Consider the following 24,358-nt stretch of genomic DNA (forward strand, 5'->3'; position numbering starts at 1 on the left):
TTATAATTTCTCTCCATCAGGACCTGCGTCCCCTCCTCTTGCTCCCCAAGGGGTGCTGCTCTCCTCCGTAAAAGCCATTTGGGGTCTGTGGCTCATCACCTGAAAGCCAAATCCTTGGATCCTCACCTGTCCCTAATGCAGGCTTCCAGGCTGCTCCTCTCTCCTGAAGGGATGAGAAGGGTAACACCAGCCTCCTCCCTCCTCCATGCCACCTCTCAGCCGGCCGTGCAGTAACACTTGGGGTCCTGGGCGTAACTGGGGCTGTCCAGCAGCAAGGTCTTGGCTCCCCCTAAAGAAAATCCATCAGTTCTCCTCTCCCTCAATGCAGCAGAAGGCAAAGCTTCTTCTCAAAGTGCCAAGTGGCATTTACAGGGACTTGGCCCATAAAGCCCTTTCAGCAGTTTGGAGACCAAAAGATCAGTGCCCGCTGGCAGGCGCCTTCTCCTGTAACAAAGTGATCATCAGCCAAACCTCTCCTACACATGATCTCGTATGATGGGGACGGAGGTCTTTCCTGTTCTTACCCTGGCTTCATAACCATGTTCTCAGCCACCTTACCTCAAATGCCAGACCACCGTAATTTCAAACAGCAAGAGATTCACTTTGCTTGAATTGGAGAAAACGGAATAATTGCAATTTTGTGGGAGGGGGGAAAACAACAATGTACCCTAAGCACAGATGGTCTCAGCTGGCCACACAGAGCAGCGTGACACTCCAGAGGAGCTTTATTCCCAGGAAAACCCACCACATCCAGCAACCTCAAATGTCAGACCACCGTAATTTCAAACAGCAAGAGATTCACTTTGCTTGAATTGGAGAAAACGGAATAATTGCAATTTTGTGGGAGGGGGGAAAACAACAATGTACCCTAAGCACAGATGGTCTCAGCTGGCCACACAGAGCAGCGTGACACTCCAGAGGAGCTTTATTCCCAGGAAAACCCACCACATCCAGCAGCAGGGCCACTTCACCCATCTGCTGCCCAGCCACAGGGCTCTCCGGCTCCTGTGCTGGGTCGGTCCAGGGAGGGCCAGCACTAGGAGATGGTCCCACAATTTTCCTGGCAGGGAATTGATTTTCAGGGAGAAAACAGACCAAGTTTTGACTGTAACCCAAAAACGCTGCCTGGGCAAGAGAGGAGCCTCATCCTGCAATCAGGGGTCCTTTCCATTGGGCTTCCCAGCCCACCCAGGACTCGGGCTTTTCCAAAATGCAGCCCTTCCCCTAGGTGTATAAAAAACAGTTGGGAAAAGAGCAAGCCATGGCTTCCTGCCCCAGTTCCCAAACCTCATCTACAACAGAGATTAGAAATTACGTTCCCGAGGGACTTGGCAGGCTGTCCCTCTGCGGGGCAGCCTGGGACACCAGCACCCTCTTGCGTGGCCACTACAAGGCTCTCCACTGCTTCAGCCTCACGGCAAGGGCAGCTGCAGCTGACCTACAGAGAGCTGTTTTAAATGGGATTGGGTTTGGCTGAGTTTTGGTAATATCTGAAGGCCCCAGTTTGGCATCTGAAGATTTATCCAGCCTCACACATATGCCAATTAATCTATCAACCATCAGTTTCGTATTGTTAACAGATGGCATGAGTTTGTTATCACGCTTGTGCTTAGGTCAGGCCTTAGGTAACTGTGAGGATAATGAAATAACAGCATCTCAACAATGCAGACTGATAAACAAACCCTTCCAATGACCAACATGTGAGCAGTTCAGCTAGTGGCAAGGTGGCCCATGCACCCCTCGTGTTTTTGGTTGGTTTTTTTTACCACCACGGGGATGTAGCAGATGTACCTCAGCTGGCTTCTGCTTCTGGTGGCACGTTCAGCCAGCCCGCTATGCAGGAAAAAGCTATTTATTCTTGGTCAAAATACTCCTGGAAAAGCTCCCGACAGCAGCCAGCCTGCATATCTGGCATGTTCCAAATGGTTACACCATCTCTCCCATGCTGGTTGTTCTTACGCATTCACCTAGGGAGGAGGTCTCACCTTGCATCTAACAGCAGACAGCTTTTTACATGCTCTTTCAGCCACAGGTGATTTACCTGAATTACTTTCCCCTGCCCACATCTGAATTCCTGTAGGAAACACCATCTAGAGCAGTGCTCTGCAACCTTTTAAGTCTAAAAACAATTAAAAAAGACCATTTATCCTTTTAGAAAAAAACACACATAAAAAACAAAAGAAGATGCTCGAACCTAAAGGACAAACTGTCCAGGGCTGATAAGCAGAAGGCAGGAAACGGTCAGATAGCCCAGCAGCCGCTCAGCCAAAATCTCTGTTCACTGCAGGCTCCCACCAGCAGAGGAAGGTAAAAGGTACCTTTGAGGAAGGAGCATGAGAGAAAGAGAGCACCAACAGACCCGGTGTGCCTTCCCCTGGCTTACCTCCTTGCAGGAACAAATTCACAGCTCCTCCTTCACCTGGCATTTACAGGCAGGTGAGCAAGGGCCATTGCCTACTCCTTTGCTAGGCACCGCTTAGCAAGTCCAGTCGCGGGGGGGTGGGTGGGGAAAGCAGCAAAGAAACCCTCCTGCAGCCCTGGCTGCTATTGCTGCCTCCTCCCAGCACGACAGGCAGCTGGAATAGCGACTGGGGGGAGAGGGAAGGGCGGCAAGACGGACCCACAAATTGGTGATGATCAGAGCTTTAGAGACCACAGGGTACAGGCTGCTTGCATTGAGCCGTTTTCTGACTGCCCAGGTTAGCAGACTTTCACTGTAAGCCCATGCCGTGGGTACCTCCAGGGTGCTGTTTGGAACAATTAAGTAAAGCTAATTGCTGCGTAAGTTAAGATGCTTTGAAGCAGCCATTTCCCCTTGAATTTTCACCCAGAATGGCATACCTGGCACCACGCAGGGTCAGCACCGCCTTTGTGCAACACCAGGGAATTTCAGGCAGCCCCTCTGCTAGCGAACCCAATGGCTGCATTCACTAAAGCTTCGTGTGTACAGCAAGGGGAAGGGAATAACTGGCTTTTAAGGGCTGTGGAGCACTACTGCATCATGTGCAAGCAGGGACAGAAATAAGGGTGCAGGCAGGTGGTCTCCTCAGTGGCAGTTATCAGTATTAACTTGGAACCACCACCTAAAATCCTGCTGTAACAAATACGACAGGCCGCACAAGTGGGCTTGAGGGACATCAAAACTATGTAACTCAAAGCAGTGTCAAATCCCTGCTAGCTTGCCTGCAAAACAAAGAGAAACCACTTGCAAGAAAAAAGTCACCCACAACAGCATTAGCTGAGCACATTCTCACCCACCCACCCATTCCCCTGCATTTTTCCTTTTTAAAGCCCACAACTTACCTTTGGTAAATCTCACTACAAATATTAGGGCGTACCCACACAAGGAAGGTATCTTGTTCCAGTTTTCTGACAAAGAAGGTAAGCTAAGAAAATGTGCAGCAAGATACAGATGTGTACAGAAGTGGGAAACTGCTGCCTCTTTCATCTCCATAGGGGTGGTCTCATTTTATGCCACCCCAAATGTTATTTAAGTGAGGCTTATCAGCTGTCCTTTCATCTTCTCCATATGAGGTTGCTTTTGAGTACTTCTCTGAGAGATGATCACAAAAGGATTCCTGAAACCAGGCAAGACTGTGATGATTAGAGCTCACCTGCAACGCTATACATTAGTCTGTAAGGGAAGTACTGAGACTACAAAGTTACTCAACATGTCGTGCATAGCCCAAGTCTTCTTCACAGTGGAAAGATCACCCTTGTAAACGTACTGCAAGAAGCATTTCTCCGAATTACCACAGTGGACCAAGGGCTTGTAACATCCGTTTCTCTGAAAATCTGGACAAGTTCATTACCTTAAGGCCCAGCATCCATTACAGACAGCGCCAATGCACATGATAGCCTTTCTGCCGGAGGGGAATTCAGACCAAGTCTCCTTAGGCCTCTAGTTCCACTTGCGAGGCGACAAGCGAGATAAACCACGAGCACGCACACGTTGTACCAAAGAACACACCAGCAAGCATCGCTTTATTACACTGGTTCAGTTATCTATCCAGACTAACCATAAAAGCTGTTTAGATGCATGTAGACAAACAAGTCAGTGTTTTACGTATTAGGTCAAAGCTCCAGAATCGTTACCAGGGAACAAGTATTCTTCACCAGTTGTTTTAAATGCACGTAAGTGGGTCTTTGGCAGGGAGGAGGAGGCAGGTACAGTGACAGATCCTCCCCAGGTGTGCCTGCTACCACCCGAATCATGAGACAGACCCAGGAGGTTGTATTGCAAAGAGATCGGAGGGGGGGGCCACAGTGTTAATCAGCACAAACAGAATGGAGATACACTGACCTGAGCCTTGCTCAGCTGGGACTACACAAGCACAACACACTGGTACGAGCTACCAAACAATCAGTTAACAGTTCGTAAGACTGGTCTAAAGCTGGAACTAGAACGACTCTGGGTGGAAAGGCATAGAAATAAATACTTGCTCAACTCAGCACTCTCTGCCCACTTACAAACTTGTCAGCATCTAGTTACGCAGCCATATATTCTTCACTACCTCACAGCAGCAAAATACTATCATTTAAGAGCAGCTGTTGAGCGACTATCCACAGTACATTGTACATACTCGAGAAAGAAGCCTGATGCTACCTCTCATATTGGTCATCCTCCTCTCCGTCTGCTAAGCAACTGGGGCAGCCCCCCTGGCCCATAAACTCTGCTTCATTTGTTGAGCTCTTCAGATGCAACCAAACTGCTCGATTAATTGAAGACTGCCCTACTGCTAAGTGCCCATTCTTTGTATTTGGGTCGCTCTGTAAACATGGGAGAAATGCAGATTTTGGTTGTCATTCACGTACAAGACCAAAACGGATCAAAAATGCAGATGTTTGCTAGTCAGCAGCTCTGCAAGTCTCCTGCCTCTTAAAAAGTTTGGGGTTGCACTCTTGAAATTTTACTGGTGGTGTTTATGTCATTTTCTTCTGGACAAACACTTCCCTGAAAAATACCTTTTAAGAGCCAGATTAGATCACAGTATTTAAAAAGTGATATGGTTACGGTTACGTCAGTGCCTTAGACGCCAATGCAAAGGCTTAGAGCAGAGGTTACAAAATTGATGCTTAGTGTAGCACTTACATTTTAGAATAATGACATCAAAACAAATGCAGCCCAGGTTTCCAATTTCTTTTCCTAGATGCTGAGTCACCACCAAAACGCTGTCTAGCTTGGCCTGCAGACCTCCACTGCTACACAGTGCTTGAGGAAGAACGATGCACTTTGCCTCAGTTTGTTCTTTTGGCAGGGATGGCGGCACGTTAACAGCTATTTTTGCGTGACTGCAGAGAACACCTTTTCCAGTTGGACTCAGGAGATTGCTCAGTCTGGAGTTACCTTGGGAGGAACGGGGCAGCTCTGAAGGATGGCAGAACCGGTCGTGTCCCGTACAGCAGACACCAAGAATGAAACGCTCTTGGTAAGCAAACCAAAAGAGCTGACAATAAGGCAAATAACTTAAGACCGATGGAGTAACTCCCAGTTTTCTGCTTGTAATACATTTTACTCCAGGAAGCGAAGGAAAGGCAGGTTGACCTTTCCTATTTAAGCTTCCCTTACATTTAAGAGATGACCAAGACTAAAAGAAAAATTGGAAAAAAAAAAGGGGGGGGGGAAAAAAAAAGAACTAAGGAGAAGTTGTCTGTCTCCCTAGAGCTGTGATACAACATAAAACTATTGTAGGCTATTCCAGGATGTTGAAAGTCAGTTTAGAGAAAGGCAATAACCCCCATATTACAGGGGCTGTAACAGTAGTGTACTGTATTACATTCTGTGCAAGTTACGCAACTTGTTCACAAGCTTCGTTTTATCTATGCTTATCTCGCTGTAGTTCTGTTAATTGGTGGCTGAACACTTTAAACAATCTTACTCCACAGCTCAAGGTAGTTTCAGCAGAAAAAAAATAATTCCTTTCCTGTGTCTGGTACCTGTACGCTTCAAAACAAGTGTTCCTAATGCCCAAACATCAAAATCGAAATCTCACAGTTTACTGAAAATAGATCAGCTAGATTCCCTTTGCGCTTTGTTTTAAAGCTCCTTGTCTCCAAACCTTGTTTTCAAGCAAGACATACAACACGCTTGAATGAAGATCCCATCTTGTTGCAACGTTGTTGGTTCTGACTTCCCTCTACACAGACTTTCTCCGACTGACTAGGTGTACATGAGGAGAGAGGGTGTGTATGTCAAAGTGACATCTTTTCCCCGAGAGGATTTTCACACATTGGAAAGCTAACAATGAAAATTACAAGTTAGGTAGGATAAGGTTGAAACTGTCCACCAGGCCAACTTGAGCACTACGAGTTCCTTTTAGCCCTTTGTCTGTTGCTCAAAGTTTCCTCTCCCTTAGTTTGTTCCCATTTTGTTCATCCAGTATTGATGAGTGTCCATCACCATTGCTCAAGCATTTGTCCTTTTCATATTTGTGCTCTTGCTTCTGTCGCCTTATCTCCTTATACCGCAAAGTGATGTCACTAAAAAGAAAAACAAACAGATGTGAACTAGTGATGTGAATAAACAACGTCAATATACAATAAAAACAATAAGGCAAGTCTGTTCTGGATGCAAGCGCCCTTAAGATAACAACCCACTTGAGTCTTTTGGCTGTAAATTTCTAAAATTGCTGATGGCATTGATTCACTTGAAATTTGTGTTTCTTGCTAGCAGTCTGGCTATTATCACCTCTTTCAGAAGCATAACACAACAGCATGCTCAACAAGGGCAACCACTGCTGTTGCACAGGGTCTCCTCTATAGATTAGTGTAATTCTTTCAGCCTTGTGCAGCTGCTTTTCACAGAGCATTCTTGCAATGAAGCTGCAAAACATCTTAGTCTCGTCTAACTCAGAGCACAAGAAAAACAAAACACTGATTTCGTCTGCCACCTTCACTCACCCAGGAAGACCAGGTGCAGTCAGGTACTTAACTGTTCACCTGCTTACGGCAACACTAACACAAGTAGTCCCACAAAGACCAAAGCTACCAGAGGCTTGATCGAGAAAGAAAACTGCCAGGATCATGCACAGAAAACTCCCTGTTTATTTAATAATTCTTACACAAAAGCACTGCAGCTTTAGCCATCCAAAAGAATTGTAATCTATCTTCAGGAGGGACTGAAGGCTAATGACAGCACACATTTGAAGATAAGCTTTTGAACAGATGTCCAGAACAACTCCCCCCGTAAGACCCAGGCTAGACCTGAATGTTGCACATCAAACACTGCTTACCGGATGAAGAAACGCCAGGCTGTCCAGGTGAGCACAAGTATAATCCCCAACATCCAGCACTGGGTAATGTAGAAAGGAAGAGAAAGCGTGAGTGTATAGGGATCATACTTCACAACAATCAGAAACTCCGTGGCAGTAATAGCAGCAACCAGCCATGCCTGCTGACCCAATTTCTTATGGAACTTCCTGCAAAATAAATGCACAGATAAAACAAAGCTATTGCGTAAAATTAAGCATTCAGAGAAATATTCATAAAAAGACAGCCGGAGTAATAATTTCATTCAGCTTTGCACAATTCTAAAAGTCTAGTTTGGATCACACATATACTAAGCCTATGCAGGCTGATGACTTTCATGTTGGTATTACTTAAGTTTCCTCTGAGAGGCTCTGAAAATATGTGAAAAGTTAAACTTCATCATCACATGACACAAGTAAGTATCCCCATTTTCAGGGTATTGGTAAATCCACATAAAACAATTATCTGACCAGCTTGAGATCAGCTGAAGTTCAGGGTATGGTATGAAATAGGAGCTCTACTCTTAGATTTCCTCTGCAAATGTCAAGTCACACTGCCGTAACCATATTTAACCCCTATATAATTGCATTCTGAAACTTACTCTCTTCCCAAAAAGGTATTCAATGAGCTGTCGCTAATGATCTCTGAAGGGATTTTAAAAGCAGCAAGCTTAATAAAAAACAGGCAAGATACTGGAAGACACAAGGACAGCGTTTCACTTCTAGGACAACCCAACCCTGGGGCAAATACATGATTAATATTTAATCCCCAGGGTTTGTTTTTAAGCAGTACCAGACAAGTCAATGAGAAGCTGCAGTGCTATGTACAAGCCTAGTGAAGGACTCATCAATCAGTAATGCCAGAAATTAAACTGCAGTAGAATCAAGACATCTATTCAGAGGCTCTACTTGCAGGAGGAGAGACTGGAAATATACCATCTTTTGGATCACCTATTCCTGCATGGGAAATACATAAAACCAAAATACCTATAGGCTGCCTTTCAGGAAGCCTCATTACCCTCACAGGTAATAGCCTATTGCTAGAAACCTGGGTAAGTTGCTTGATCTAAACCAGTTAGATTCTCCACTTTTTTACCTTTTGTCTGTTCACGTCATTTCTAGACTTGACATTTTTACAGCCTATTGACCTGACAGACGAGATGGTTCATATGTCAATAAGCAAACGTGGTTCTGCTTGGGCAACAGAACAAGCCCTTTTTTTATGCACTAGATTGCACTGAAATCCTGCCCACCGCAGCACCGCTGGTGCATGCAGATGTGCTATCCAACAGCACAGAGTCAAGTACATCACTTCCTGCTTGGCATACTAAGTTTTTGTTCTTCCATCACCCATCTTCTGCATCTAACATGGGATTTTATTCCCATTAGGGGAAAGAACCAAGAGAAAGCTACTAGAAGTTGTATGTATTTTTTTCCAGAGGCTGATTTAATTAAATGTTTCCTGAAATCCAACTGATTTGAGCCAAGGAAGACTGAACTTGAGAAAAGCAATACCCTCAACCACCATCATCACCAACTGTTTCACTAGCAAGCACACACAACTAACTTTTCTCAACAGCCTTTGGATGGTATCTTTTACTCAAAACCCACACAAAGCAGCATTTTGGTGCACTTTCCTGTTAGCCCTAAACCTGCTACCTTAACTGATTATTATGTCTCTGAAGATGCCCAAGATAAACCATGCAAATAGAAGCACCACCACTGAACTTAAAGGTGGCTGTTCTTTTTGCCTTCTGTTATTCCTTATTCTGCCTTTGTTCTGTATGTCTCTGCTTTAATCACAGAGAGCATCTATTCTGCAGAGGGCCTTGCCCTCTCACTTAACCATAGCGTATTCTGAAGTACATTTTCCTACCAGGTCCTCCCTCTTTTGTCCAGCTTACTGTGTTATTCCATTCCTACCACAGTGTAAGATGTGAAGTGAAACACATCCAGGAATAATTCAATGTAAAGTGGCACAACTACTGGGGCAGGACAGAGGAGATGGGGAGCAAAGCGATATAACAAACCTACAGAGGGCTAGGGAAGAGAGGGATGGACATGTTAAGATGACCTCTGCAGTACTTCTAGGGCATTGCAGCAATGGGAAACTCTAGTCTCATCTATGACTGCTGTGATCTACAGCCTCCTGTCTGGCTGAGGCACTGACTTATTAAATGCTGTGATATTCAGTAGCCACATAAGCTCTTTGGGCAATATTTTCTTGCCGGTTTTGCCATGCAGTGGATGAAAGAGAAGCCACCTTACAAATCCCTGATTAGGATTTCCTTGGAGAGCGGCTGCTCTGCTAATGCTTCCCTCTGCTAGGCAGAGAAACAAGCCTGCCCGACATCCAGCTGGTATACTGCCCAGTGCACACACATTAGAACAGGCCCCAAGCATCTCCAATAGCGCTGGGGCAGAGGGAGCTGCAACTGCACATTTGCTCCCAGTTTCTCTTCCCCTCTTCTCATCAGATGCCAGCAGCTGCACTGGAGAGAGCATCCTTCCTTTAGCAGGCGTTTTCCTGTTGCTCAGACATATCTGCTCCACTGCATCCCCTGGGATTCTCAGTATCGGGGAAGGGATCTAAGTATGGAGAGCAAACAGAGCTTCTCTTCCCTCTCCTGAATCCAGGGGAGTCATTGCAAGCCAAGCACACAAACCACAGAGTTTCTTAAACATAAGGCCCAAGAGTCATATTTGACACCAATGCGTAAGTTCAAACTACACAAAATCGTCCACGTACACTGGAATAGAATATGATGCAGTAAATCAAGCGTAGGTTATTGCTGATGCAGATGGGATGGAGTGCATTCCATTTTAAAAAGTATCCTGCCTAGACCAACTCAGATGAAAAGACTTCAGAAACTGCTCCAGGTGATTCATCTGGTATGACAGATTAAATGGGCAGAAACTAGCCTTAACACACAGATAGAGAGAAAAAACGAAACAGCAAATGTCTCACTGTGAACTCAAGCTGTTCAGATGACTAGGTCAGCCTTCTGCTTTGCTGATCGCTTCCTCATTTGCCATCATTTTCTTTCACTAGCTTATGACAGCACACTGACAAAAAAGAATTAAAGGTAACCCCAACAGAAGAGCTGTGCAGAACCTAAAGCTGCCAAGGAAGAGTTTGCTTCCTGCCCTTCTAGTCATGAAAGATTTTAAAGAAAAGTCCTTTTTTTATTTGATGAATGAGATTAAAATTCATGGCCTCAATGCAGACTCCTTGGAAGAGACCTGAAGACTAGAAACCAGGAAGATATGACAAGGTCAAATGCTACAGACTCTTGCATCAAGGTATTTCTGGTCAGGAACATTTCACATAGCCGGTCCTCAAGAACTCAGAGGCAGCATGTCAGTCACAATAGGAGCGTGGTATGTAAGAGCTGGAGAACAGCTTAAAGAACCACCCCTCTTCTTGGACTATTTCAATTCCAGATACTTTATTGTCACCATGCTCAGACCAAGTTCCTGAAAGCAAAGCCCTAGAACTGTCTGCAGATACTAAGAATCCTGAATGAGAAAAAGTCTTCATATTTGAACTTCACTACGTTCTAGACTAAACATTGCAAGGTTAGCTGAAGAGATCTAATCAGTTTATCTCAGACAATCCTGTCACTACCAGACAAGGCAGTGAGCCATGTTTCTGACAAGGAAGGTCAACAGAATATTCCAACCTTTGTCCACTAAGGACTTGAGTGAGTTTCCAAAAGGTCAGGAAGCTTTCTCATGTGCTGTTAGCTGGGAGCCTCTGGTACAGCCTGCTACACAACAGGAAGAATCCAAAACGGTTCCTTGGTTCAAAATGATGTGCAAGTGAAAATAAACCCAATTAAGTTGGTAAAACGGGGGTAGATTATCTCTGCTTGGATGACCTGAAATGCATGAAGGAATCAAAGTCCAGTTGCAAAAGGTCAGGAAGGTTTCTCATGTGCTGTTAGCTGGGAGCCTCTGGTACAGCCTGCTACACAACAGGAAGAATCCAAAACAGTTCCTTGGTTCAAAATGATGTGCAAGTGAAAATAAACCCAATTAAGTTGGTAAAACGGGGGTAGATTATCTCTGCTTGGATGACCTGAAATGCATGAAGGAATCAAAGTCCAGTTGCAAAAGCCTTCGCAGAGAAGATACTAGGTACAACCAGATGCTACGTTCTGCCATTTTTGCATGAACAGTCTGATGAGGTCAGCTCTGTGGTGCATCAAGCAGAGCCATGAACCTCAGAAGTGAGGGGTCTAGTCACCTTACCCACCAAGAGAAAGAGAACAGTAGGTGGTGGTGGCAATGATGAAGACATGTGGTTCAGGATGAGAGGCTCTGCTTGCTGGATGAACTTCTCCAGCTCATTGAAAGAATGGCAACAAACTAAATCAGCAATGAGGCACCGGTGACTGATGATTCTCCTAAATTTCAATGTTATGCCATGTGGTTGAACAGAGGGCAAAGGAGTTTTTCCAACCCAAACACAAGGACCAGAAGATTGTGAATGGTGCTAAGGAGAGGAGCTCACCAGTGAGAGGCAGAGACCTCTTCTTACCTTTGAGTTGGAGGCACGTCCCAAACCAGTAGGTCCGACACCAAAGGCAGGGGCAGCCTGCCACTGCTGAATGTCCTGCAATCCGACTAAGCAATGTGGGTTGACCCTTCTTCCCAGTTCTAGGAGTCAAAGCCTTGCAAGGGAAACTGATCTTCATAGAATGTTGGAACCCTAAATTCTGAACACAGACACTTTTTGCGTTGGTCAGCGACAGACAATGAACATCCCTTGAAGCCAGACGTTGTCTTAGGCTTAAGATGTGGGCTCAGGCAATTTGTGACATTACTGCTAAAACTTAAAAGAAAACGTGATTTTGAGAACAAAGCTTTCTCAGGTCTTACATGGTCTGCAGAAACAAAAGCAGCAAGGACAAATACGATGCTTAAGTAGGAACAGTCTGAAAGTACATGCACTGTTGCGTATGGGTGCACTTCGTCTTCAATACACTTTGCCATAAAGGGTCCTCTGATCTGCAAGAGGGTGCCACGAGAGCTCCAGAGGACCAGGGACCAGTTGGAAGATAGCTCAAGAAAAGAAGAGCCTTTAAGAAACACTTTTTTTTTGTTTGGGCCCTGTTGTCCTTAGAAGGTACATCTAAGGACTGTAGTTCCTGGCTATCAATCTGAAAGTGGAGTTCAGTACTCCTCTGCCCACAAGCCAGTGGCACTCCAGCTAATTTACGCATTACATTCCCAAAAGAGTGATCATTTATTAAAAAGTGAGGTTAAAAACAGTGCACATAGAATGCCCTTAACAACAGCTGTTCTCTAACCAGATGTAGTCAGAATTTTACCTCCAAAACAAAAGAACACAAAGCAGATGCTTTGGGATTAGGTCTTTTTGTCCCTGACAAGCTGAACTACCGCCCTGAGATGGATGCCAACAAGCTGGAGAAAATTCAAAATAAAGCAAGTGAAGCTTGACATGGTATATACACAAGAGGACTGGCTTACGGGTCATCCATGAAGTCGTAGATCTCCCTCATAGCCACACCTCCCACATTGACAAAAAAGACAAGTCGTAACAGGACCAAGTAGTGTTCTGGTGGCATCCATAGGACAAACTTCAAGTAAAATGTGTTCAGCTCTGCCAATAAAAACTGAGAAAAAGGACATTTTAATTACATTCAGAAGACTTCACTGAATGAAGCCTGGAATCTTCCTCTCTCCCTGCATGACTCCCCCCACCATTTCTCTAACGCCACGAAGCCCTACTCAGTACTACTGAGCGCACCATCATCCGTTGCAATAATGACCAAGAACAGTCAGGTTTTTAAAAATTTTCTGTGTGTTGGAAGAGGTATTAAAAAAACACAGCAGAAACCTGGACAAGCACTGCCTCTAATTTTGAACAAGTTTATCGGGAGTTTGAAGTACCTGCAGAACTAGTGATAACAAATCCTAAAAGCAACAACTTGTCCTTTCACTATCATTTAAAATCTGACTGAGGGAACCCCAAAATAACAAGAGGCATAAGCAGTACATCCTGGGTTTTTTTGTTTGGTTCCATTTTTTATATGGTTATGCAAATGTCACTGCCAAAGCCAACTTAGAAGAATTGGTTTGGAATTTATAGCAAAATGTTCTCAAGTGAGCTGCCCTGGCAATGTGATTAAGTGAGCAAGTAGACTCAAGTTTCTCACTTCAAAAGAAATGTAACAAATGGCATTAAGCATTGTTTAATCCAAAAGAGTGAGCCAACACCTGAAGCTGCTTATAAACTGCCAGCTGAAGCTAGGCTTTGCTAAAAGAAACATTATTATACCAAAGGCAAGTATAAATTCAATGGAATCTCTCAGTTGCAATATCTGCTCCAGCACCTAAAAACCCAACTTCTTCAGGGTGCAAAAAGTTGGGATTATGCACACAGTAACCATTCGGAGAAACATGCATTATATTTATGCAGGCACATTTACTTCTCCCATAAGCTATGGGAACCTCAGCAAGTCTGTTGCGCTATGTGAACTTGGCAAACGTTTTATGTAGCGGAAATCAGGTGATGTGAACTTGTATTCAACTGACTAAGTTTGCAAACTGCCTGGCACTCATTGCTGGCACTGCTGTATGCTGCTTGTGTACTTACAGACAGCACATTGTTCCTGAAGCACGCTCAGGTCTGCAATTTGCCATCAGCGTAAAATGCAATGTTATTATAAGAGAGAGAGGTGGTGGTGGCTTGCCAAGTTGACTAATGTGTCCCACTCAGCAAACAGTAATAGGGAACTTCACTGGACAGACCCCAAAATAAACCACCACCAGGTTTCATATTCCACATATTTCAAGATGCTTAAAGGTACGCTGTTCTAGCAACTGTTAAAAAAATACACAGAGTTATATCCTGTACCATAGCAGTAATACAGAAACTGGTTAATGCCCATTGTCTCTGGAATCACTAGAAGTGTCACAAGGTTTGTTTTTAGTTAAACTTCACAGTTGCTGAATTGAAATAAGTTTCAGTTGCTCAAAACAGAGCTAAGTGACATCCCATGGATAGCACAAAGGCCAAAGTGCCCCAGCTGACAAGAGGCAGGAGTGGAGAAAAAGCACTTAAACTGCCAAGTTTATCTTCCCTATCAGTGTCACGTGTGCAATACCTGTGACTGAAATGGAAGTTACGAATTCAAGATGATGCATTCCCATAATACAAATTCAGCCACTCAGATGGCTAGATGAAGGAGGCAGACTGTCAATTTGTTGTGACTGCTGGAGAAGCCAACTTTCTCTTTTGTCTAAATGGGGGAACTACTTTACCTGAACTGGATACTGTTAACACCATCACGTGTTACGTGTTCAGTAAAACATAAAACAAAAAATCTAGGATAATTGAATTAAGTCTGTATATGCACTTCAGGAGCCATGCTGCTCAGAGCTAACATATAGAAGCCTGAGGCTTTGGTTACGGTCCTCTCCCACTGTAATGCGATATGTATCTGCTTAAGACAGAAACAAGCCACTTTCATCCAAAGCCAATGTTTTTGATAGCAGCAGTTACTTGCTGAATTATGTGTAGATCATAGTTTATATTGCTCACATTGCCAATCAACAAGGTTCAGCAAGCAAGAATAAATATTTATGCAATGAATCTGTAAGCTGTACCAGAGACCTGGAAACAGACACCTTTTCTGCAGGATTCGGAAGTGATCTCTTCCAGCCTCAACTAAAGAAACATCACCATGTCAGAGTTTCAGCCTAAGTTACCGTTTGTACAGTTGCTTGAGTGTTACAAAACATTAACTCAAATGATAGAGAAAAGAAAAGACAGAGAAGTTTCCTTACTACAAAGATTATGCCACAAACTGCTAGCCATCTGCGTAAGCTGGATGCTGGCTTCCACTCAAATTTGACCCAGCTATACGGGGTGAACTGGAAGACAATTCTCTTCATTTTACCTCTGAAAAAAACAGAACACATTCTTTCAATTTTAAGAAACAGCACATCTACTAACATTTCCATTTGAGACACCAATTCACATATGCAAAGTGCCTCCATTTACTCCATAAAAATTACTACTTAATGAGATTAACATTCCGAGTTAGAGAAGCCTGTTATTTGGACTATCATTTTAAAGTTTAATATACTACACCCATTGTAGTAAGCGGTTCCTCAGTTCTGCTTTGCTCAGCAAAGACACACTACAGAAAAGGGTAGTTCATTACTGGTACTAGACTACAAGGGATTTATTAAATTTTAAGTTTCAGTGTCCCAGTTACCATGAAGTTCTGATTACTAGGGAATGCATTATTTGCACAAGGACCAAATAGATCCTTGCTGTGAATGAAAGAGTATGATCCTGACTTGGATTCCTGCATCTCCTTTAACAATTTCATTAAATAAGCTCATTTCCACAAGATGCCCTCATTCCTAGATATCAAGCAATGCTCATGACCAATTCACATATGCAAAGTGCCTCCATTTACTCCATAAAAATTACTACTTAATGAGATTAACATTCCGAGTTAGAGAAGCCTGTTATTTGGACTATCATTTTAAAGTTTAATATACTACACCCATTGTAGTAAGCGGTTCCTCAGTTCTGCTTTGCTCAGCAAAGACACACTACACAGAAAAGGGGTTCATTACTGGTACTAGACTACAAGGGATTTATTAAATTTTAAGTTTCAGTGTCCCAGTTACCATGAAGTTCTGATTACTAGGGAATGCATTATTTGCACAAGGACCAAATAGATCCTTGCTGTGAATGAAAGAGTATGATCCTGACTTGGATTCCTGCATCTCCTTTAACAATTTCATTAAATAAGCTCATTTCCACAAGATGCCCTCATTCCTAGATATCAAGCAATGCTCATGACAGACAGGTATATTTTCAACAATTTCATTCGCAAGTTAAATAAAACTCTCATAAACAAGCTTGCATGCAGTAATAAGTTACTAGATACTTGAGTCATCTGAACACATATGAATTCTTTAATTCACATTAACCCCAACAGAACAACCCTTCAACAACCAAGTTCTTTAACATTGGCCCAAACTTTGCGCTGTGCTACTGCTTGTGGAGTTATTTTCTACACCAACTTACTTGTACGTAGGAATGTTCCAAAGTCCTTGCCATTTGTATGTTTTCAAAGAAAGCCAAGACAGAGTCTTCATCCCACAGTAAATTCCTAATCCATTACATAAGATCACATCCATTATCCACTGAAAGGAGAAAACCATAGTCATGCTGGAGAAGAAACACTAAAGCTTGTAAAAGGGAAGATACTATAGGTACGCATACATGCAGACACACCCTCAGTCACAAGGATTGAACATCCCCAGAGAAGAAAGGTGCATGAACTGTCATGAGAAGGAATCGCAGCTGTGCAAGTCTACTCAATTAAACCAAAAGTGTTCCACAGATGATGGCTGCAGATTCTCTTTTGCTGTATTAATTCTGTTACGGAACAGACCTCTTCCCACTTACTATCAGCTCAACTCCACTCTCTTAATTGAGAACTTTAGACACACCAAAAAAAAATCTGAACGTGTTCCTACGGATTGGATTTTACTATGCCCAATAACTTAATATACTCTTTAAGCTTCAGGCTGCCTCCTAAAGAAATTACTTATGTCCAGGCTCAAGATGTGAAATTAAGTGATTTCTCCCCATGCTCTGTCTTATTGCCAAGCGTTAATTCTGGAGATGGGGCTCTTGAGCTGAAAAAAAAACTGGCTGTCCTCCACATTCAAAGAAGCAGAGCACAGAGTGTTAATTTCATAAGAAGTTTTTCTGGTGTCAAAATAGCTTTGCTTGATGTCTTTATACATAATGCATTTACTTTTATAAACACAGCCATGTAGCAAATCATTACAAGCTTGGGAAGAGCTTGTACTGTAAGAATAAAAACAAGCCAAAATAACATAAGAACCATAGCTGTGTGCCCTGAATGTAATTAATTTTGATCGCTCTGGTAACCAATTTACATTTAATAGGAAAATTAAAAAAAAAAGTGTCACTTTAAGCTATAGAGCTTGTTTTTTCCAGAGAGAAACTAGATCACAGTAGTCCCTCTGGCTTGAAAAGAAACACACAAGCAGTATTTTAGGACAAGAATGGTTACAGACTATCACGTGCAAAGACCATACAGCTTTTCAGGAAGGCCAAACCTTCAAAACCTTTTTATAAACCACACCGGAAATTCTAAACACAGTAATATTTACTGTGTTCAGAAAACAGTGAAGATAAGTTTGTACAGAAGTAAGAGCTGGACACAAATTGTACGGAGTCTGGTTTGGGTTTTTTTTTTTAATAGGCAAGAAAAATCACCATCTGAAACTTTATACACAAAGTTTTATCTTTCTCTTAATTTCAGATTTTATTGTTTGTACCATCACCAAGTATTTGAAAGTGTCCAGGTAAAGCTTTAGATTCTTTCTCTGGTGTGAAATGAACCAAAACAAATATTTATCCACATGCAGTAGTTTGAAAACCCACAACATTCTACAAACAGTGACAAACATATTACAAACTCAACAGGGAGAAGCACCAATGCTCCTGAGCTGCAGTAGTCACACATACACATGATGTAATTTAGTTCTCACCACTTCCTACCCCCTCCCTTTAAAATATATACCCCTCCCTTTAAAATATATACTTCCATTTAGACAAATATGTTATGATCTATGCAGTACATACGTGATCCCACCAACATTCACTGAAGTTTGGAAGCTGGTGTTCCAGGCTGTACTCCAGAAACTCAAACATTACACTGATGATCATACACATCCACCAGTCTCGAATCATCAATGTCTATATAAAGGGGAAAAAAAGTCTGTCAAATGTCCACAACATACTAAAAACCATTACAAAAATGAATACTTGCACACCAGGCTAAGTAGAACCAAACACCACTTACACTAATGCCCTTTAGAAATCTAAATAAAGGAGAACTCCATTAACTACTGTAGAGACACTGCTCAGATTTACAGTTTTGCAACAGTGTATGGAAAAATTATCATGTTTTTTTTCCTAATTTCAAAACTGATCACTTAAGGAATATGAGATTAACCCTTCTGGACTCTGAACACAGAGGATACACATGGTGTGCTTTGTTTACCAGTTATTTCTACAGTTGAATATCTTGTCTCCAGTATCCAGAAAAGGATCAGGAAACTCATGACAATCTTATTTTTATCATGTGATAGCCTAGTAAAGCCAAATGCTCACAGGCCTCTAAACTTATCAAGTATGCAGCACAACAGACAAGAAAAATGCTGAAGAGTATAGATGACGACAGTAATACCATTACATGAAAGAATAAAGGCAGGCAAGATGGGATTCAGAAAGAAGTAAGTTAGTTAAATGAATGGAATTACTGGGTGCTTGACCACCACAGGTAGCATCATTCTAATGCTGCTCAAAAAAAGGCTTTTCAGAGCCTGCTTAAGGCAAACTTTTAAAAAGTTACCTCCACTAAATCTCAGCCCTGTCTCTGCTGGGACACCTGAGTCTACTTTATACCAGCTAGCAGCTTGTCAGGGTGAGCAATGAAGAGCAGCATCTTCTTCCACATTCAGCATAAGGATTCAGCTGAGCTGCAGTCCTAGAACATACATATCATCTCAGCCTACTGTCAAAACAAGGGAAGAGATTTGTGATAACACTTTATTTCGTATTTGTAAGTGGATAAGAGCACAGAGAGCCTGTACATCTGGTCTGCTGTATCCTCAGCAGGGTGCCTAGATGGAAGGCAGCAACCCCAAACCTGCTAGTACTGATTGCAACAGTAAATGTAGCTTGGCATTGACCACCTCAACCAGAAGATGGAAAAATATAAGATATGCATTATCACATGTTAGTCTGACACCATGTGATCTAAATGACTCCAAAGCAAATGGGGAGGCTCACAATAATTTCTGATGAACGAGGCACATTCATTTTCAACATTGCCATTCTGGTGCTTTGAGATATAGCTTAAGAGTCTGCTACTCAAGCCAGACAAAAAAAAAAAAAAAAAAGACAAACCCAAACACATGCTCATCTCTGTTTATGAAGACAACACACTCAACTTCCAGCTTTTTATAGAAAAGTATGTTAACTGACAAGTAAGAAATATAGCAGCGAGTTTCCTTCAAGCTTAGCAGCACAGAAACAAACACCTTGTGGAGTACGCTGGGCTCTTCAAATTAGACTGCAGGTTGACAAGATGACATCTCAAGCATTTCTGCAGAAACAGTCTGTTTAATAAAAACTAGGCTTCTTCCAGACCAAGAGAGATAATAGGTTGATTGAGTGGACTGGCATATTGAATTCTATCCCATTCTAGTCTCTCAGGAATGTGTTACTACTCCCCTTATGTCTTGTTACCAGGCTCTCACTATTTAGGCATTTTTTCCTCAGTATGACATTATTTGTAAAAATAAATACAGAATGTAACTGAAATGCTATTTTGATATTTAAGTTTCTAATGTAATTCTCTTGGATGAAAAAGATCCAAGTTTCTCCAAATTTACAATTCTGTACACTAATAGAGCAAGCCACAGACAGTTGATCTGAAGTCAAAGTCTCCCCGTGCCCAGCATTCTGATCTTTTGGTTACGGGGGGGGACAGACAACAACACAACAAAACAAAACACTGACAGGAACACATCTGCACTTTTGAAAAGGAAAAAAAAAAACAACAGTTGTATCTTATTTTTAAAACAGCCTGAGCTTTTTCAGTTTATTATATATGATGGTCTTGTAGGTAAAAAAGACAAACAAGGTCTGTAGGGCAAAATAAAGTTAGCTAGTAAGTCTGCTCAGGTTAAAAAAAAGCTAGTATTTAGACCGAAGTAAGCAGCAAACCACATGTTGAATGTGTTCTGCCAGAGACAAGCACAACTGTAACTCCTTCCACAGTTGGTTGATATTTACTAAAAAGTAACAAGAATTAAACCACTACCCATTTAATGTTTTAAAATCCTGATTTGGATGCCACTGGGAAAAGCCTGCCTGGGCAAAACAGTAGCACATCATCATGCATCTATGTTTGGAAAACAGCAGACTTTCACTGCCTTCTCTGAACGCCGTCTTCCCCATACTCTACATTCAAAGGTCATTCAAGCATTTATCTTGCTACAGGAGTAAAGGTTTTTACTGATCTGACCTCAGAATGAATTATGGTGGAGGAGGGAGCTTGTCAATGTAATGTTACTTTGGAAAAAAATGAGGTGACCCGACATGGTCAGGTGGGGGAAGCCTTTCATGTATTACAAACCCTTAGTCTAGTTCACACATGACTGCCTAATATAATTGATCATGAAGACTGGCATCACTAAAACAGAAGCAGTCAAGCTTTAAAAGTAGAATAGTACTGTAAGAGAAATGTAACAGAAGACCCATTCTTACTTTCAGGTACCAGCCAAAAAAGTGAGCAGGAACAAATCCATCCAGTTTGTCCTATAAACCAAGAAGAGAGTGTAGGTCATTTTGTACTACAAATGATAACCCATTAAGGCTTACTCCCCCCCCCCCCCGCAGCAATAACTTCAGTTGTTTCACATATAAATGCTAGATGCATTTTATGAGTTTCTTTTTCTCAAGCACAGTGAACAAACAAGCTCTCTTCAAAGCAAGGTCACAGTTTTAAGGGGCAGAAACTGGAATTAGGATTGTCCTGATAAAGCAGAGACTACCTTTTTAGTGCTAAATGTCACGTTCCTTGCCTTCGAAGGGGACAGAAGCAGAACACGTTCAAGCCAGAGCAAGAACATGCATTTCTTCATCAGATCCGCATCTTGTATGTAGCAGAGCTTCTTAAATCTTATCAGTCCTGCCATCATAAACCCCTGGGCAAAGAGTGCCTTTCCTCCTCCTAGTTTTGGTGCAAAACTAGAAAGGACAGCTGTAATTGCTCTCAGTTATTCCAGTTCCTGATGCACTGAAGACTTACACAGTAGACCCAAAGGATTCAGTGCTCCTCACTGCACAAGCACTAACAGCTCCATGCAATCAGGGAGTTGTAAATAATCAGAATTCCTTTGCCCTTGAATTTCAAGTCTTCTGTTTGCCAGCATGAAACAATAACCTGACAGTTTCTGTTATTCAAAAAAGTGCAACTTACGGGTTGTTTGGCAACATGCAACTTTTGAACTTTGTGCCTCAAGGTGACTGTAAGTAGAAGATTCTTTAAGCACACAAATAAACCCAAACTCCTAGGGGAAAAGGTTTTCATCAATAATCTGAGAAACAAGGCTTGCCATACAGTTTACTCTCTCTCCTGGGCAATGTAATTAGGATACAAAGGGACACATCTGGGTTGCTTGCAACATGCAACTTTTGAACTTTGTGCCTCAAGGTGACTGTAAGTAGAAGATTCTTTAAGCACACAAATAAACCCAAACTCCTAGGGGAAAAGGTTTTTTCATCAATAATCTGAGAAACAAGGCTTGCTAAACAGTTTACTCTCTCTCCTGGGCAATGTAATTAGGATACAAAGGGACACATCTCCATCTGATCAACAGGAAAGGTCAAGAGAAGAGAAATACGAAAGCTAAAGAGTCAGTCACGACCTGTTCTCTCATTCAACGCTCAGAAAGACTCATGACTGCACTTTGAAGAGTTCAATTAAGCCACCTTTTACCAAAAAATAGTCAGACTCATTAGCAAGGAACTTTTATCTGTTTCTTACCCAGATGTTGTGAAATGGATCAGTTTCATTGCCAGGATCATAAATAAGGCAGTTTCCACCATAGTCTCTTTCTGGCAAAGGAACACCTAAATGTGGATCAATGTACTTCATAAACTGTCTGCCATCTTGTACAGTCTGCAAAAGGAACACAAACCCCATGTTTCCCTCTTAATAAGTATTAATACATAGAAAAGTACAAAGATAATTAAGATCAACATTATATCCTCAAATGGGTGTGGTTTTTTTAAATGTGTTGCAGAGCAATTCGTGAAATATATACAGACCTCAAAGCATCACACAGCATATATACCTGACTTTCTGGGCCTCTAATGCTAAATATTAAGGAAAAAATGACTACAGAATGAACTTAAGATTTCTTAAAGATGAAAAATCTTTAATGGAGATCTTTAACTCCATTTCTTAAGCCACTCCTCTACACCCCCTCGCTCCCAAAAGCTTAGCACTCGAACTGGCACGCAATTCATCCTTCCCACTGACCCTTTTGCCCTTCCTCTCCCCTCCTCGAACTTGGCGAGGGTAAAGAAAAAGCAGCCAATAACTCAGGACAGGCTCATTTAACGGCTGCATCTCCTGCGTTAGTGACCTGCTGGTTTCCTAGAACGGGAAAGATCCAGCAGCACTTCAAACATGCAGCTCAAAAGAAATACAGTACATGCAAACATCAGCAGATTGAGCACACCGATTACGTGCACTGTTAGCAGGATTAGTCGTGCATGTGTGCCCAGTTCACTTCAGCTGCAGGAATTCAAGAACTGCACTGCATTTCATGGCAGAAAAAATTTAGTGCAGCTCGTTGAATAAACAGTCATTTCGAATAAGGTCCCACTAGCAGCACAGGTAATAAACTTGAAGCTAACAGCAAGGAAGAAATTATCAAAATATTAGTTATAAACAGTGACCAAAACTTGAACTAATTTACTAGTAACTCACACAGACATTTGCTGAATAAGTATTTCCCAATGAAATAGCTCACTGTTGTGGTCAATGTTTTGCAACAGAAGCAATGTAACATCTAGGACAGACTAGCAGACAGTAAAAGCAGGGCAGGGCCAAAATTAGTTAATAGCGATAATAAAATTATAGAATAAAACCACTAAAGTCACATTAACTGTAAGACAAGTTTCAACTATGAGCGAGCTTGTATTTGCTTTTAAGGAAGTTTAGTCACTTACAGACTCAGCATAATTTTAACCTTAAACTTGTGCAAAGTAATAATGTATTTTTAGTAAAGGGCTGAGCAACAGCTAGTGAGTGTCCTTATCAACTAAATGGCTAGTAACATACCGCCAGAGGAAAGCACAGCAATTCCAGGCTTTTCTATTAGAATTCAGAACTACAACAGTACTATCTACTAAAATGAAACGTATTATTCAGTCTGACTGCAGCTAGTCAGGAGTATCATTTACAAGGATGCCTGGAAAAAAAAACGGGGTGACATGAAACAGTAAGAACATAAGAATAAATTGGAACTGAGTAAGTATTCCTCAGCGGTGAGGAATAACAACAAAAAAGGCAAGACAGACCTGTTCATGCCTGTGAAAGGGTCAGAACTCCACTCCCTCCAAGCAGGACAGGCAGCCTGAAAGAAACCCTAATGAGACATTAGGGCCCTGCATAAGGGTTTACACTGAACCCCCAAGTTATGTCAATGGGACAAACTCACATTGTTGTTCACTGATCTACTGCGGACACTTTCCAGCTGCCCACTGAAACAAGCCAGGCAAACAAACAAACAAAAAAGGACACTTTTGTGTTCTGAAGAGAGCTTGGCACTGACTTTTGGGGAGGCTCCAGGAAAGCCAAGCAGAACAAGAAAAGCTGGAGCCAAAGGAAATCTTTGATTAGCTGGAAAGGGTTTGATCAATATTAAAAACTTGTTTGCAAAGCAAATGCCCTACTCCAACAGAAGACAGATCCTGACACCTCTGAATTCCAGCCCCACTTCTTCAAGCTCACTTGGCCTCTAGAGGCAAAACGTCGTTGTTTCTTTTAAAAAACATGTTCCTCATACTCCTCTCATCTAAAATGATTTTTTAAAGCTACCTGATGAGTATGTGATGGTACTTGCACAACCCTTTTAAAATACAGAGCACCAAACATTACTAAGATGTCAGCAAGAAGGACCTATCTGAAAATGAACAGTTGGGGACTCTAATTGGAATCTAAATCTGAAAAGTAGCCAGCTGTCTGACTGAACAGGACAGTTAGCTCTCATGGTTTAATATCTCTACACTTGCTTTTGGTTTCAAATCATGCTGTTGCCTGAGGAGATGACTGCAATCATTGGATTGCATAACTGAGGAAAGGTGAATCTCCTTCAAAATCTCGAGCTCTTTCTTGGCACTCAAACTTAATTTGCAGTGGTGTAAGTATACATATAGGCACACAATAACTTTGTTAATAGCGTCAGGTTTACTGTTCTTGCTTATCTCAAAATAT

The 24,358-nt window shown here is 42.2% G+C and overlaps 1 protein-coding gene across 1 annotated transcript in view; it reads right to left on the reverse strand.

Annotated features, from left to right (window-relative positions):
- Nucleotides 1–3,955: 3,955 nt before the first annotated feature.
- PTDSS2 (phosphatidylserine synthase 2) overlaps nt 3,956–24,358 on the reverse strand; it is a 57,284-nt gene continuing 36,881 nt past the window's right edge. The window contains exons 5-12 of the mRNA XM_009288156.2: nt 21,899–22,033; nt 20,617–20,667; nt 17,923–18,036; nt 16,327–16,445; nt 15,066–15,180; nt 12,744–12,889; nt 7,233–7,418; nt 3,956–6,480 (exon numbers count right to left, since the gene is read on the reverse strand). Of these exons, the coding sequence (XP_009286431.2) occupies nt 6,336–6,480; nt 7,233–7,418; nt 12,744–12,889; nt 15,066–15,180; nt 16,327–16,445; nt 17,923–18,036; nt 20,617–20,667; nt 21,899–22,033 (1,011 nt within the window). The 3' untranslated portion in view covers nt 3,956–6,335. The remainder of the gene's footprint in view (nt 6,481–7,232; nt 7,419–12,743; nt 12,890–15,065; nt 15,181–16,326; nt 16,446–17,922; nt 18,037–20,616; nt 20,668–21,898; nt 22,034–24,358) is intronic.

This window comes from Aptenodytes forsteri, unplaced genomic scaffold (assembly GCF_000699145.1).
Source record: "Aptenodytes forsteri isolate BGI_AS27 unplaced genomic scaffold, ASM69914v1 Scaffold329, whole genome shotgun sequence".
NCBI classification, from domain to species: domain Eukaryota; kingdom Metazoa; phylum Chordata; class Aves; order Sphenisciformes; family Spheniscidae; genus Aptenodytes; species Aptenodytes forsteri.